Here is a 13,839-nt window from a genome sequence, read left to right on the forward strand (position 1 = left end):
CACACACACACACACACCCACCTCAATGGAGCCGGGATAATTGGGAAAGACTCTAACTCTGTTCTTGGTGTTTTAATCAGGACAATGCGATCTACAACCTGCTCCCAGACATCATCAGTCGCCTGTCCGACCCAGAAAGAGGCATGACCTCGGAGGACTTCAATACCATCATGAAGTGAGTTGGATGGCTTTTCAGTATGTGTCTAGTCCCATTTGCTGCCTTTGTCCACAGAGGATTTGCCCCGGGACGAATCGTGACTTGCTTAAGAAGCTTTCGAGGAGAAAGTTGACAGCTTTGCTATTTTGAGAGCTTTGTTTAGATGCTGTATTTGTGTGTTTTCAGACAGCTATTCTCCTACATCACCAAAGAAAGGCAGACTGAGTCTCTGGTAGAAAAACTCTGTCAGCGCTTCAGAACTGCCAAGTGAGTACATCTCCACCTCCTTCTTTTCTCATCTTCACACCTCTGACCTGCGTCTTTTATGTGTTCTTGTTTTTTTTCTTTTCCCTGCTCGTTCATGAGTCTATCCTGCAGTATTTCATTTGTGCAAGATGAAGGGGTGAACATGTGGGTAATTAGTGGGTGTTTGTGAAGAGAGCGACAATTAAAGAGTTCACAGTTCAGTTTACCTATCGCCTGCACTCTGACACCTTATTCACTCATTTTGTCATGGAAACTGTCTTCCTATATAGTAGAGGAGCGTGTCTAGAACAATTGGCCTGGCGAGGCTTCAGTCTGCCTCTGACTCATGCTTCATCCATACTCAAAGGACGTTTTATATTACACAATGGCAAAGTGAATTTAGGCAGAAGATGTTCCTGGAAAATGAGATTTGGTCGTAATGCCAGCACAAAGCCATATTCAGGAGCAATGAGCTTTTACGTTGAGGATCAAACATTTCTATGCATTTCACTTTCTAATCAGGTTTAGTCCCTGTGACTCTCATTCTACTTCTCTCCTCAGGACCGAGCGTCAGTGGTGTGACTTGGCCATGTCTCTGTCTCTGCTGTCCATGTGTGAGCGTGGTTTTAAGAGGCTGCAGGAATGCTGGGAGTGTTACAGTGACAAGTTAACTGAGCCCGGAGTCTACCAGCCACTGCTCTCCATCACCGCCAAGCTCCGCCGTGGGGCCAAACCCCAGTTTAAGGTGCTACATAAATCTCCTTTTCCAAGTAGTTTTTATTTTGATGTTCTCTTTGTGTTTACTGATGGCAACTTCTTGTTTCCCCAGGCCCAGGTGGATGAGTTTGAAAAGCGCCTCACAGCGGTTCACACCCGGGGGCTGGAGAATGTAGAAAGTCCTGAGATGGATGAGGAGAACCAGAAACAAGGAGGATCCACTGAGAAGACGGTCATGCAAACACCTCAGCCCGCCAGAGGCCGTCCGAGGACAAAGAGAGGTCAGTGGGATTTCACTTTGTGCAAATGTGGATGCAGAAACATTTTTTGTTTTGTCATATAAACATTTTCCTGTTTTTGTTACAGGTCAAGCAAAACCCTCAGTTTCTAGCCGTGGTGATGACAGTTTTGTGACACCTCAGAAATCTCGCAAGTCCAAGAAACCTATTATCTCCTTCAGCAGTGACGAAGAGGAGGATGAAGAGGGTAAGTGCATTCACTTAATTATTAAACATTCAACTTAAAGTTCTTTTCCATTAAGTGTTTGGCCCATAACATGTCAGAAAATAGAAAACTCCCATTTTAGAAGCCAGAACAAGGGAATTATATCAGCTAGTGGTATTATGTATGGACATTACTTCACTAAGTCAGTAATGTACTTCAGATCAATACGACAAAGTTCAGAGTGTTTGGAGCACTGAGCTGAACTACACTGTGTCTAAGAAGATTTAGGATTGTTGTACCTCAGTTGCTCTTAAAGGCGAGCTGTGCATTGCAGCAACACTAATCCAAGATCTGGGGATATATCTAATCAATTTTATAGAAAAGGATTGAAGGAAACAATCTACAAATTACCAAAGATAGTGTCAACTTAAAGTTAGATTAGGTAGTGAACATGTAGTTTCATTATACAGGGTGAGATTTTCTTTTAATATTCTCCTAATTAAGTTATGATTACTGAAATATTTCAGACTGAACCCTTAAAACCATCTTGAGCACATTGTTTCTGTGGCAGCTCTGAGTTCATGACTGGTCCCGGAAACAGCCCATAAGTTGTCTTGCTTGATCAACTCCTAATCCTCATTTGTTTTTTTCATCAGATGCTGTCATGGCGGATAGTGAGACCCCTAAAGTGACGACGCCCATCGCCCGCACATCCCGACGAGCTCGCCTCAGAAACTGATCCGTCTTCTGTCTTTTTGTCTTGTTTCTATGTTTCCTTTTTAATCTTTTATCCTGTTTTCTGTGTTTCCTTTTTAATGTTTTATCTAAAATGATGCATTTTCACTTTTTAATCTTTTTGTATATTTTTTTATTTTTTTGAGATATTGGTTTTTAGCACCAAACAAAAGTAGTCCGATGATGTATCTGATGACATAGAATCAAGATTGTCTTTAATAAACCTGGTTGTGGTTTTGATAAGAAGTCTACGGCTGTCTGTCTCTGTTTGAGCTGCGTCACTCACTGAAGAAAACTCACTAACAGATGTGTGAGGGGTTGGGGTGTCTGCTGGGTTATGTCAAGTAAATTTATACCATCATTACAAGCAGCTTTGAATGTCTGCTTGTATTATGTGTTTGGACAGCGGTGTTTAATGGGTTGTCACAGCTTGCCCAGACAGTGTTACTACCCCACATGCATCTCCACTTCATTTTCCTCCATTTGCTTTTCCTTTCCTAAAGCATGTTTTGTCAAATCAGATTTCAGTCTTTATAAGATTCACTGTATTCCTCACCGGTGATTGTGGCATTTTGTTTATTTACAATGTTTGTTTTTTTTTCCCTTCTTTTTCTGTCTGACACATTTGCGGTTGCCTAGTTGGCCGCCTCTGTACTCCTGTAATCAATCTCTTTTGTAGGTCTCCCTCTGCTCTCTGCCTCCCTCCCATCCTCCTCCTCCTCCTCCTACTCTCCATTGCCTACTTTTCCTCTTACAGCTCTCCTCTCTTCACCAACATCTCATGCATGGTAGTTTAACCCCCCCTCTCCCTCCGCTCATCGCTAATCTCTCTCCTTTTCGCCTACTCCCTCTCCCACACGTTGTCCTCTCCGAAAAGATGAGAGGGGTGCATTTCTGTATGTGTGATTGATATGTTATGTAAAGACACTTGCCAACAACAGGCTAACAGGCTTGTAGAAGCAGTTAGGTTTTATCTGAGGACAAATCTGAGTTAAATGTATTCAGTGGGTGTTAAGTATGCAAACATGAGTAAATCGCCCTGTTTATAACTTTCAGTGGTGTACAAAGATGAATTCTGATTGTTCGTGCTAGGTATGAAAACACATTTTGCTCACCGGAGCTGCCTTAATCCTTTTTTCTTATTTCTTTAGAGAAAATATTCATTGATCACATGCCCGGTGTCTGACGTACATTTGTAATTGCCGGGGTTTATTTACTTGAAATAATCAGAGGCTGCTGAACTTTGAGGTCGGTGTGTTGGATCGTTCAGCTCCTGCCAGTGTTGTAATTTGGCGGCAGGGGGTACAGCGAGCAGATGGCACTGACAGACTGTAACTTACCCAACAGAGAGGGGAGGTCAGCGCATGCTGGGAAAGACCACAGAGACAAAGGGGAGAGATGGGAGGCGAATAGGCACGAGGAGCATTGTTACCACGTGGGAAATGCATAATTCAGATGAAGTCGTGACATAAAATGTGAATCCTTCCAGTTTGATCGCTTCATAACTCACTGGTCTCTGATGAGGCATTAGCTGACCTCTGACCTTGCTTTGTGCAGCACAGTGGTATCAGTATGGCTCACAGAGTGCACAGTACACACAGTCACCTTGGCAATGACGATCACTCTCTCCAAGGCTATGACATCACTACAAAGAAAAGGAGATGAGGAGGAGGAGGAGGAGGAAGAAGATGCAGTGGGTTGGGGCGGGGAGGGGGTCGACTCTGGCTCTACAAAACCTCTGCAGCATCCCAAGCTGATGCCCCAACATTCAGCTCCTGCCAAGAGGACAGACGCAAGAGGAAGAAAATCATCCTTTTCAATTCCATCACAAAGCGAGGAGTAGGAGGAGTCAGCCGAGTGAGATAGTGATGCTCCCAGCAGGTGCCAACAAGTGAGAGGTAGCCGAGAGACTGAGAAGGAGGGAGATGAAGAGTCTGTGAGAGCAGAAGACACCCAGACCTCTGAGAGAAAACAACAGGTGAGCACGCTTGCATTTTCTTTCTATGGTTAGATATTCATGTGGAACAGTTTATTTTGGAGCTTTTTAAATTGCAATAGTTACTTATCAAAGAGAATCACAGTGAGTTAAGTTAAAATGTATTACAGCCACAAATGGAGCTTTATACAGTCAGATGGGTTTTTAAAGCAAACTATACATTTAGTAGAAAATGCTTTTCCACAGTTCATACTGCAGTAAAACCTGAAAGGAACCTCAGAATAGTAAAAGAACTTTTTGAATTGAGACTTTAACACAAAGTCTTTCTTTTCTTACTTTTATTTGTACTTTTAAAAATGATGAAATCCTCTCGATTTTGCAAGAGATCGCACCTAATTAATACTTTTTGAACCACTAACTGAAACATAAGTTGAGGATTATTTAATGCAACACAAAGTTTTCCTCTTGAATTAGTGAGGAAGACTTGATTTCATTATTAAAATCTATAATAAATGTGTCCAGATTCTGGCTGTTTGAACAGGCTTTTTTAATCTAGATTTCAAAGCCTAACCGGGGGGGCGGGGGCTGCAAATTAGCCTCGGCTAGACGCACTAAATGTATTACATTTGTTGCATTGCTTATCTGTATGTAACCATGTTTATCTTCATGGTCCATGTTCGTAAAATTAAAAAATGGATAAGTTTTATAATCCTGAAGACAAAGACTGAGCATTGGTTAAACAGTGCCTACAAAGACATTTGACTATTAGAACTATTAATTAATGTCATCAAGATCACAACATAATTTTCTGTAAAAGATTTTTCATAAATATTTTATATTTACAGCGTTTATAGAAGTATTTTTAATTTCATTTGTATTTGGGTGTTTGCAATCAGTGTATTTTCAGTCCTCCTGCACCAGTTTTTCCTGTCCGTCATCTCTGCTGCCATGCTGTGTCCTGTGCTCCTTTGTGCCACTCTGCTCCTCCTGACACCCCTGGAGATCACAGAGGCTCGCGCTCTGCACCCTTCTCCCGATGCTGTGCAGGTACGAAGGGAGGGAGGGGGAGGGGAGGCGAGGGGAAGGCTTGGAAAGGAAGAAAAGAGTGGACTGAGGAGGATTCAGAGTGGATGAGGGATACAAGAGACGGAGGGGAGGGAGAGCAGGAAAGAATAAGGAGAGAGTAATGAAATGTATCACTGATTGAATTATTCTCCCGCGTACACTCCCTGGCAATTAAATTTAATCTTTTTTCCCCTCCTGTAGTTTATGGAGCAGTTTCTGGAACGATACAATGACCTTTTGACCCTGGACGACCTGGAGAACCTGTTGAACACCCAACCGGAGGAGCAGTCCACCTTCTCCTCGGGGGTCAAAGCAGCCGAGTACCCCAAATGGGCCGACACACAGACGCAAGCCGAGACCCCCTGGCTGCGCCTGCTGAAGGGGGCTCTGGCCAACCAGAAGCGTGCAGAACCAGACAGGTCACGGAGGGGATGGAACCGAGGATGCTTTGGGCTGAAACTGGATCGGATCGGGTCTATGAGCGGATTGGGCTGTTAGTGGAGAGAAAGTAAAGACTGATGACATCCTTCTTAGAGTATATTAAGGAAAAACACACATGCAGAGACATGCAGTGAAGGATGTTTACATGCGTGTAGACTACATGTAGTATGGTGTAAACTCGCAGCATTGCTAATGTGGTTTCATCCAGCGTAGGCACTCTACCATAGATCAGACGCTTCACACTATTGTGGCTGTTTAACAGAGCAGGTGTAGTTTATTCCATGTGTAAGTATTAAACTGAATATTAGAACTTTGTGAGCTATGTTTACATCAAATGATCATCTTTGGTTGTTGGGCTTGTTTTTTTTTTTCAAAGTAAATTGGCACTTTATGTGTTTCCAGCTTTGTCTGCGTACAGTAAATGTAAAAGTGTTTAGACATTTTGTGGCCGGGGGGGGGTCTTATGTAAAATCAGGTGTAATGGAAGTGGATATCCAAAAATGATGGCACCTGTAATTCCTGCTGTTTGTTTTCATGTTTACTTATGATTTGCATGAATAAATTGGATTTGACATTTGATGTGTTCTGTGTAATTGTGAGATTCAACATCCACTTCTGTCCCTCATTTAAATCCCACCTTGTTGACTCTACTGACACGCGTCATCTCAATTTGTCCTTCAAAGTGGAGCTTCAAATTCTCCTGACAGATATTATTTTGACTCCTGATACTTTATTAAATATTCCAACGACTATTGGAGGGAAGTTACATTTCTTCCCACATCATTCTGGAGTATGGGTGGCCAATCGGTATGAAAATGTATGAAGACCCTCGGCTAAGTCCAAAAACTGATTTCATTCTGGCATTACAGCCAAGTTGCTAGGGCAAAAATACTGAAGCGTGCAAATACATGTCAGATAATCTCATAATGTTCCACCCAATAATTATTTTTAAAATGTGTGTGTATATATATATATATATGATGCAATTTTACATTTGGCAGTCTTTGTACCAGCAATGTGCCCAGTTTAAAAACATTTCCTTTAAACGTGGAGGGAATATGCAGAGGTTCAGATCAAGACTTTTTGACACTCTTACCTCAAGGTACATTTAGTAGTTCTGGTGCTTTTGATTACATCACATAATCTTCAGCAGACAAAGTTTGCTGCAGTGGTCACAGAATTGTAGTTGAACAAAATAAAAATGTTTATAAGCGCTTCAAATCCCCTGAAAAAGGATATCCCTACAACATGAAATATGAATGACTAAATAAGTAACAATCAAGTAAAAACCAACATCTTTATGGTATTATTTATTCATCATTAAGACTTTAAAGCTCCAGCAATTTAGTGGAATCTAGCAGAGTATTTGCAGATTGTAACTAAACTACAGTGGCCACAAAACGCATGAAAAACCACAAACAGGCCTATCGAGTCCAGTGTTTGGTTTGTCCATTCTGGGCTACTGTAGAAACGTGGAGGTTTTAATAACTGTTCTGGAGCTTTTGATCATATCACACGATCTTAATCAGTGCTAGGTGATCAAAAAAAAAGTGAATCTACAATTCCATGACAACTTGGCAGCAGATGAAGATCATTGGATATGACTGAAAGCTCCAGACAGGTCTGAAATGTACCTGACTTTCTCAGATTAACTGTCGGTCAGATTAACTGTCGGTTTGTTCTTGGTGTAACTCACTCGCAGTCTTTACCTGACAACAGTTGTCATGCAGTTGATATTCAAATTGAACACTTTTACACAGACCCAACGAGTAGGTGTCTAATTCAGACAGACACACACAGCTGCAGAGAAAAGCCTAATTCAGGCAACAGTCCCTCTTACTACTGCATTTTAACACAGTGGTTCCTAACCTGACGACCACTGACTGACATGTATAACTGATATTTCATGTTATATTCAGTACAGAACAGTAACAGTGCAGAACAAATGATAAATTACAATTAACTCAAATAGTGAACATTATAACTGCAGGAAGTTTGTGTAAAACGAGGCAATTTGAGCAGATAGAAAGTTTTCCTGCTATTTTTAGGAACTTTTTATACAATTGTGTCTGTTTGGTTTTTTTACTGTTATATTAGCTCTTTGGTTGTTTTAACTTCATACTTTTTTAATTCAGGATGAGGCTGTTTAGCAGAGAGGGACGCATCTGTGAATATAGCTTTTGTTCAGGTCCTTACCAAGTTATTAATATTATAGTTTTCTTTTCACCCCTTAAAATCAAGAAGGCCCTGTGACCACCTGTGAAGCTCTGGCGACCCCTAGTGGGGGTCTGGACCTCCAATTGGTAGTAAACAGCAGTAAACAGCTGTGGAGTTTTTAAAATATAAACTTGATAAAGAAAGATTAGAGAAAAGAAAGAGAGTTGAGGATTGGTATTATAAATTTATAGCAGACATTGTAGTCAGGTCTTTAAGTTGAGATATGTTCAGCACGTCTACTGGTAGATTATGAAGTGATCAATTCTGACTCAGATCATCAGTAGAGGAGTAAATACTTTACACAATATCCATTGTACCATATATAGTCCGTATATTGCTCATTAATTCTGGTTGTTGGATTTAGGTGGAAGATTGAAGATTTACATTGCAACACAAGATGGCAGTCTCACTCCATCGTGTGTGTTGTTCCTCACCACAGAGAGCTGCACTCTGGACTTCGCACTGGACTTATTAACTACAGGACACAAGTTGTATAAAACGGCCCTTTTTACATGCACACTAAACTGTGCACAGCTCACCAAACTGTAGTCCATACATTGTGTTGTTTCTGATAAAGTAAACTAGAATTTAACTTATATTCTGATTAATAACACTAATTTGCATTTGAGTCTGCTATAATTTTAAAGTGGTATTATAAATACACGGTTTCTTGTAATCTTACAGTGACTCTACCACTGATCTAAAATAATAATCCCCCCACATATTTTATTTCATGGCCCCTCATCTCCCTACCTACAGTGGGTAGAGTTTGGCCATTGTAATATAGAAAGAACATGTGATCTGTATGAGACAGCATTTACAGTACTGAGAGTACAACATGGACCAAGTGTTGACTAGCCAGCCAGCATCTAATCTTAGCCTGACCTTTACTTCCCCTCTTTGACCTTAAGCTGCAAAGCAGAGGCCAAGACTGGCATGCACTCGGGGTTGTGGTAGTTCAGCTATGCCCGGACCACTGGACTGCAGCCATAAAACACACCAGCAGTGTCCGGTTTTGGTGCTAAGCTAGATGTCTGCTAGCCTGCTGCAAAATGTGTTTCACTGTGTGAATCTGCTGAGGTGGAAAATAAAAACTACTGAATGTCATCTTTGGTCAAGTTGGATATGTAATGTATTGTACGTTCATGGTGACAAGATGCCATGCCATGGGTAAGGTTTCAATTCACTGTCAGGACTGTCTGCTGGTGAGGCCCAGTATGCAACTGGGGGGATATTTCCAGCAGGAATTAACTTAAAAGGCCTTCTGGTTTAAACTGGCACAGTCATTATTCTGATTAAACATTTCATAACATCTTCTGGAGTAATTTCTTTTCAAATACAAACACTGCTGCCAGACAAAAGAGTCAAAATACACTCAGAAAACTGACATGTCCAGGTCTTGTTATATTCAGTGTATAATTAATAAAAGTGAAGACAGCAGCATGGCACATTGCCGAGTGCAGCACTTTTATTCCGACAAAGAATGCTGTCTTTCAATGATGTGGGGTTTTTTTTTAGCATTCAGATAGTTATTAATTTCTAAATAACCTGAGTAAGCAACAACTCGGCTGAGTGAATGGTCTCCTCTGCACATGCGTAATGATCATGTGTTCATGTTAAGTAACTGAGACTCAACTTTTGATTTATGCTGAGGAGATGGAGAGGCGAGAGAGAAGAAAGGGTAGCTGTCCATTAATGGAAGGATTAGTTTAAAAATGGAATCTGATACAATTACTAACTACCTGTGAAAACCTGTAACCAGTAACCTAATCCAAGTTACACAACATTAAAGTAATGTAACTGCCAGAACAATGTAACTTTGAAAAAGAAAATGAAAACCAAGATTGAGTCACAAAAATACAACCTCTACCTCTACTCAGTGTATTTTTTAAAGAAAAACTTTTTTGTGAAACAGGCCTATCTAGAGCCAGTGTTTGGTTTGTCTGTTCTTGGCTACTGTAGAAACATGGTGGTTCAACCTTGCAAACAGCAGTTTACTCTCAGATTATGTAACTCAGTCACATATAATCTGTTACTACCCAAGCCTGTCCATAGCTACAGAGCGTCTGAAAGTGAAGGGTCGTGGTCTTTGAACATTAAATGTCACAGTTAGTAAGACAGAGATTTGATCCCTCGGGTTGCTCCCTCTGTGTCTCTGTGTGTCTGTATGAGAAGGTCAGTGAGGGACCCCTCTCTCTTTTCAGTCCACTATCTGAGGACTTTAATATCCAAGTATCTATATCTAGACCACTTAAAGGCGTGGGAGGTGGAAACGGGCTTGAAGAGACTGGAATGTCTGCTGAAACAATGTAAATCTAAACATCATATTTCAGAGTTTGAGGCCTATAATTTGCAGCAGAAATGTAACAATATGAGAGAAACTTCTATGATAAATAACTCACATTAAGTTGCAGAAGCCAGCTTCACATGTCTCTTTGCAGGCTGATGACCTTGACATTCAGGGGGGGCGGGGCAAGGAGCAGTGACCTATGAGGGGGGGCGTGGTTTTCAACTCTGGTTAATCATAAAAACACACAGCTAAACTTTGCTCTTCCCCACTCACACCCGGAGTCGCAAGACAGACTGAGGCTTCTCACAAACGGTAAATACCTTCAATAATTAAATGATTTCACTCAGAGAGGTTCAGGGTCAGGCTGCATGACTTGATTTAGATCACCTGGGGACAATCTGCATGGGCTTGATTGCAGCTAATTTTAAAGTATAACTGGTCATATAGTTCATAGAAATTAACTTTGTTTAATTTTAACTCTTGTTTTAAATGCACTTCTTGCTACTTATGAGGATGTAAATCATACTTTTCAGTGTGTATATTCAGTACGCTGTACCCTTGAAGGGGAAAGTTCTGGTTTGCAGATTTGCATTGAAATGTACTCAGGTCACAGGCCGCTTATCAGTGGAATACTTTGCATTTTTGTTTAAACTCTTTGCTTATCTCAAAGCAGAGTCCTGAGTACTGTCTGTCATCAAGTGAAAGCTAATATATGGCATCATAAATGGTTGGTTTATGAGTATTTAACATGATGCATTGTTCCTCCTCTTCTCTCATTTCACCTTCCAGAGGACTAGAACAACCCAGGCAAAATGGTTAAAGTTGGTATCAATGGGTAAGTGCTCATTTTCATCCATTCACATCCATTTCACAGCAACCAAATCCCATTAATTGGCACCACTAAATAAGCAACACACACTCAACTTCAACAGTCACTTATTAGGCCAGCCTGTGTCCTCTCTGCACCCCCAACTCACAAAGCCACATCCCTCTCATCTGTGCACACAGGGAGCATTCGAGTAATTTACTGTAATGGCTGCCTTGGGTCAGTTGTCAAAATGCACCATCTGTGCTTCCTAAAGTGTATTTGTTTCTCTTGTTGCTCAGATATACATGAATTTAAAAATAAATAAAAGCAAAGACTTCTCTAATCAGTCAAGTAGGCAGGGTACTGCACCAAGGGCTACAAAAAAGAAGTTGCACAAAGATGAATATATGATATGTAATCATTTAACCACATTACTGGAACATAAAGGAAGATGTTCAGACTGTCTTGTAGGATATGATGGAGTGAAGTCTTGGATACCAGTGAGTGCTAAATAAACAGTCTTTAGTTTGTTGGTACTAAAGACTGTTAAACAATTAAGCTAATGACATTTTTGTGCTTTTACACTGTAAGACACTTCAAAAGAAACAATAAATAAATCAATAAAAACGGTCTCAGGCTGTCCCCTATCTCACTGAGAGAGTCCAAAGTGTTGATGGTCTCAACCTTGTGATCTGAGCACAGGTTATCTGCAGTCTCTCTGTGATTAAATTATTGTGGCACTATACAGCAGCTGAGAGGAAAAAAAAAAAAAAAAAGTTTGGTAATGGAGTACATGCACGGATGCGTGCGCACACACACCAAGTGTGGACAGCCACCCCGCTTTGAACTTTGCCCCTCAGCAGATAACAACAATGTGGGCAGTGGCTTTCGACATGGTTGTTCTGCTGTCTGAAGCAACTATAAGAGGACCTGCGTAACTTAAATGTTATTGAACACACACAATGTGACGTTAAAGTCTCCCTATCGGTTTCATGGATCTGTTCTTTATCTTTCCGCCCCTCTTCCTCCTCCCCCAGTGACTGAGGACAGTCTATTTGTGCCAGGATTTTGGACCCGCGGTTAAAAAGTAACTCAGCTGCTTGATCAAACAGTGTACTACCGTCACCAGGATTACCACATTAGAGGTTAATTTCGACTTTAGCCCCCAGAGAGGAGAGTGTGAGAGCAACACACCTCCCTCGGCCCCTCCTCCTGAACCCTGCCCTTCCTTCAGCTGTGCTTTCAGCTCTCTCCAGGCTTGAGTTATGTATCCCAGACAAAGTGAGGAGGAAAAAGCTATAACAATAACACAATGTAGGCCATGTTTGGGTTGAAATGAGTCTCAAAACCCCAATTTTTCATATTCATGACTTTCATATAATAAATACAAAAGCATCAGGAGCCCATTTCCTTAATTCCACTGAGATTCTGAGACATGACTTTGTCCTACCATCCAGTGACTCCACTCAGATTTATATGGTCTCATACCCCCATCTAGAGGCCAGACTAAGAAACAATATTCACTTTTCAGATTTGGCCGCATCGGTCGCCTGGTGACCCGTGCTGCTTTCACCTCCAAGAAGGTGGAGATTGTGGCCATCAATGACCCTTTCATCGACCTGGAGTACATGGTAAGTGAAGATTGCTTGAAATATGAGGCATCAGGATTAGGATTTTTAAATCCACTCCAGCAGTCAGCCCCATGTTTTGTAAATTTAAGTAAATGTAGGGTGAAGGCTGGTAGCTTTTTCAATTCTTTTTAGGAGCTTAGAAAGTAATTTGGAAGTCTGCGAAGATCAGAATCCATCAGGAACATAATTAATTTAAAAGAAGTAAAATATTTGTTCATGTAATTTTCATGACAGTGCATTCATTTGGCAAATGTATCTGTATCTCTATGCGCACTGGCTGAATTAAATACGTAATAAAGGCTTTTGTCATCAGATCTGCTTTTCATATTTATATGTAAATTGCTTGCTGCTTTTGTTTGCAGTCAGAATTTCTTTCTTTAAATTTCCTCTTTAGGTCTACATGTTCAAGTATGACTCCACCCACGGCCGCTTCAAGGGTGAGGTCAAGGTTGAGGGTGACAAGCTGGTCATCGATGGACATAAAATCAGTGTTTTCCACGAGTGAGTTTACTTAACAGGCTTCCAATGTAGAAAGATACTCAGTTTAATTAAAATTTCACACACTCTAGCAAAAGGAAGAACGGAGTAAGTGTTTAACTTTTCTTTTCTCTGCTTTTTAGGAGAGACCCCGCCAACATCAAATGGGGTGAGGCTGGTGCCCAGTACGTGGTTGAGTCCACTGGTGTGTTCACCACCATCGAGAAGGCCTCTGTACGTACTCAATCCCAAACTCTTAACAAAATGATAATGTAAAACATTTATGACATGATGTTCAACTGCCCAAAGACAACGTAGATTAAATGTTATTTGAAAACACATTGCAGGCTCACTTGAAGGGAGGTGCCAAGAGAGTCGTCATCTCTGCACCCAGCGCTGACGCTCCCATGTTCGTCATGGGTGTCAACCATGAGAAGTACGACAAGTCCCTCCCAGTTGTCAGGTAAGAATCAGAAAATGTTTGTATTTAAGTGTTCTCAAATTGAAATTTGCTCTTTCATTGAAAATTTGATTCCAAAATTAAAATCTTTGCAACATTATTACTGTGAGTGTTTTACTCATTGCACGTCTGCCTCAGATGGAAAAAAAATTCTGGTTGAACTTTCATTAGCCATACAAAAACTTTTGAGACTGTGCCTTTTTTTTTTTTTTTTT

At 40.9% G+C, this 13,839-nt stretch overlaps 3 protein-coding genes across 3 annotated transcripts in view; all 3 read left to right on the forward strand.

Moving 5' to 3' along the window:
• ncapd2 (non-SMC condensin I complex, subunit D2) overlaps positions 1-2,462 on the forward strand; it is an 18,903-nt gene extending 16,441 nt beyond the window's left edge. Inside the window, 6 exon segments of the mRNA XM_035672723.1 lie at positions 81-175; positions 344-424; positions 965-1,148; positions 1,233-1,401; positions 1,487-1,606; positions 2,221-2,462. Coding sequence (XP_035528616.1) covers positions 81-175; positions 344-424; positions 965-1,148; positions 1,233-1,401; positions 1,487-1,606; positions 2,221-2,303 — 732 coding nt within the window. The 3' untranslated portion in view covers positions 2,304-2,462.
• A 1,726-nt stretch (positions 2,463-4,188) lies between these two features.
• On the forward strand, positions 4,189-5,976 carry wu:fj39g12 (uncharacterized protein LOC563937 homolog). Its single transcript, XM_035672715.1, has 3 exons — positions 4,189-4,277; positions 5,132-5,282; positions 5,502-5,976. Exons 2-3 carry the CDS (start codon positions 5,184-5,186, stop codon positions 5,796-5,798), a joined length of 396 nt encoding a protein of 131 aa, XP_035528608.1. The 5' UTR covers positions 4,189-4,277; positions 5,132-5,183; the 3' UTR covers positions 5,799-5,976.
• A 4,469-nt stretch (positions 5,977-10,445) lies between these two features.
• The window catches only part of gapdh (glyceraldehyde-3-phosphate dehydrogenase), a 5,151-nt gene continuing 1,757 nt past the window's right edge, over positions 10,446-13,839 (forward strand). Inside the window, exons 1-6 of the mRNA XM_035672673.1 lie at positions 10,446-10,560; positions 11,038-11,083; positions 12,588-12,687; positions 13,082-13,188; positions 13,308-13,398; positions 13,512-13,627. Coding sequence (XP_035528566.1) covers positions 11,061-11,083; positions 12,588-12,687; positions 13,082-13,188; positions 13,308-13,398; positions 13,512-13,627 — 437 coding nt within the window. The 5' untranslated portion in view covers positions 10,446-10,560; positions 11,038-11,060. The remainder of the gene's footprint in view (positions 10,561-11,037; positions 11,084-12,587; positions 12,688-13,081; positions 13,189-13,307; positions 13,399-13,511; positions 13,628-13,839) is intronic.

Source organism: Morone saxatilis, unplaced genomic scaffold (assembly GCF_004916995.1).
Source record: "Morone saxatilis isolate NCDOM2014 unplaced genomic scaffold, NCSU_SB_2.0 Contig24, whole genome shotgun sequence".
Classification (NCBI taxonomy): domain Eukaryota; kingdom Metazoa; phylum Chordata; class Actinopteri; family Moronidae; genus Morone; species Morone saxatilis.

Coding starts and splice junctions, on each gene's coding strand:
- wu:fj39g12 (XM_035672715.1), top strand. CDS start 5,184: ATGCTGTGTCCTGTGCTCCTTTGTGCCACTCTGCTCCTCCTGACACCC. Junction 5,283..5,501: donor CTTCTCCCGATGCTGTGCAG/GTACGAAGGGAG, acceptor CCCCTCCTGTAG/TTTATGGAGCAGTTTCTGGA.